The sequence below is a fragment of the Olea europaea genome, unplaced genomic scaffold (assembly GCF_002742605.1).
Source record: "Olea europaea var. sylvestris unplaced genomic scaffold, O_europaea_v1 scaffold1656, whole genome shotgun sequence".
Classification (NCBI taxonomy): Eukaryota; Viridiplantae; Streptophyta; class Magnoliopsida; order Lamiales; family Oleaceae; genus Olea; species Olea europaea.
Genome location: NW_019234221.1, coordinates 237,201 through 239,057, shown reverse-complemented (window position 1 = coordinate 239,057; position 1,857 = coordinate 237,201). Strand labels below are relative to the sequence as shown.

The 1,857-nt window shown below is 37.3% G+C and overlaps 1 protein-coding gene across 1 annotated transcript; it reads left to right on the top strand.

The window, feature by feature from the left end:
• Window positions 1-1,460, top strand: LOC111377428. The gene is made up of 4 exons (XM_023000520.1): window positions 1-316; window positions 382-704; window positions 1,252-1,323; window positions 1,425-1,460. Exons 1-4 carry the CDS (start codon window positions 1-3, stop codon window positions 1,458-1,460), a joined length of 747 nt encoding a protein of 248 aa, XP_022856288.1.
• The last annotated feature ends 397 nt before the right edge of the window (window positions 1,461-1,857 follow it).

Here is a 1,857-nt window from a genome sequence, read left to right as displayed (position 1 = left end):
ATGGCATCTTACTTGGAACGTGCCGGTATATCCACCTGGTCTCGGGCACATTTTGTTGGTAATCGGTATAACGTTATGACGAATAACATTGCGGAGTCACTAAATTCAGTCCTAAGGAGACAAAGAAGTTTCCCTATAATCTCGTTGATCGAAAATATTACGTCATTGATGCAACGATGGTTTTACGAGAGAAAAAGTGCATCCACGAAATGTAGTACGACTGTGACACCAAAAATTGATGATGAATTCAGAAAATCATTCAACGCCGGTGCAACTTTACCAGTACGAAATTTGGACGAACTCGTTTTTGAGATAGGTATAGCTACCGAACTTTGTACTGTCGACCTTATAGGTAACACATATTCATGTCGAGAGTTTCAGATGCGACAAATCCTATGTTCACATGCATTGATGATGAATTCAGAAAATCATTCAACGCCGGTGCAACTTTACCAGTACGAAATTTGGACGAACTCGTTTTTGAGATAGGTATAGCTACCGAACTTTGTACTGTCGACCTTATAGGTAACACATATTCATTTCGAGAGTTTCAGATGCGACAAATCCTATGTTCACATGCATCCCGAGCTGCTTACGCAGAAGAAAAATCATTGTATGATTTGTGCTTCCCTTACTACACCACAAAATATTGGCGAGCTGCGTACAACGAAGTTCTTCATCCCGTTGGTCGAGAGTCAGATTGGGTTGTTCCTCAGTCTATTTGTTCCGTCGAAATTTTGCCCCCGAATATACGTAGAGCACCAGGTCGACCTCCTACCCAACGTCAACGGTCAAGAACTAAAAGGTCGACGTTGAGATGAAAATGCGACTGATGTGGGGGTTCTGGACATAACAAGCAAACATGTCAGAATTCGACATCTTTAAGTGACACGTATACTTGAATGACATTGTGTATTCCGATCATCAAATGCCCTGATAACATGAATTATCAATGTTTTGAATTTTTTTTCTTTTGTATTACTTGATTTCTACCTCTTGTTTTAAATGTTGTCGAATATATTTTTGACCTCTACTTCTTTCTGTTTCTTTCTTCGTTCTCTCTTGATATCACTTATTTGCAATTGCTTGTTGTAAAATTAAGTTTGTAATACATTTTGAATCCTTTATACGGATTCATTCCATTTTTTGTGATTTTTCTCTTATATTATTCTAGTCATTCAAAATTTTATAGCGCACAAACAGGAAAATTTGTATGGGCATTCACTAAATACAAACAACACTTCATTTTAGAATGTCATAATGGATACAAACAAGAGAGGCCAGGTTTGGAGTATAACTACCAACAAGGGAAATGGTGCTTATGTATATTATTATGAGCATTTCACTACGATATCATTTTGTTCATCATATAAGTGACCAAGCACATATCTATTTCATCACTAGAATTTTCTTAATCATTGTAGACACAATATGGTAATGGATACAAAAGCAACCCATGAATGACTCGTTCTCCTAAGTCATTGGAGCAGGCAAAATGGTAATCACAACAAAAGAAAGTCATAACTCCAATATATATCGTAGACAACTATTATACAAAATGGTGATCACCCCAAAAAATATCCATCACCTATATGGATTTTATAGCACTACTATATGTACACAAACATTTCACTTACGATGACTGCATCTTCTACATATCCTCTACGACGGACAAAGAGGACATATCACTGTCATACTCCTCGTCAGAGCTTATGATGATCAAATCTTCATTTTCGATGGGAACTACTCCAACATTTTCATCCAACAACACATGATGTGCTTCCAGTTGGACCGGTACTGGGACGATCTCACGATGAACTTGAATTGGTTCAATTTCGTCCATTAGATTCGAAAAAG

Coding starts and splice junctions, on each gene's coding strand:
- LOC111377428 (XM_023000520.1), top strand. CDS start 1: ATGGCATCTTACTTGGAACGTGCCGGTATATCCACCTGGTCTCGGGCA. Junction 317..381: donor CGAACTCGTTTTTGAGATAG/GTATAGCTACCG, acceptor CGAGAGTTTCAG/ATGCGACAAATCCTATGTTC. Junction 705..1,251: donor TTGGTCGAGAGTCAGATTGG/GTTGTTCCTCAG, acceptor ACTTCATTTTAG/AATGTCATAATGGATACAAA.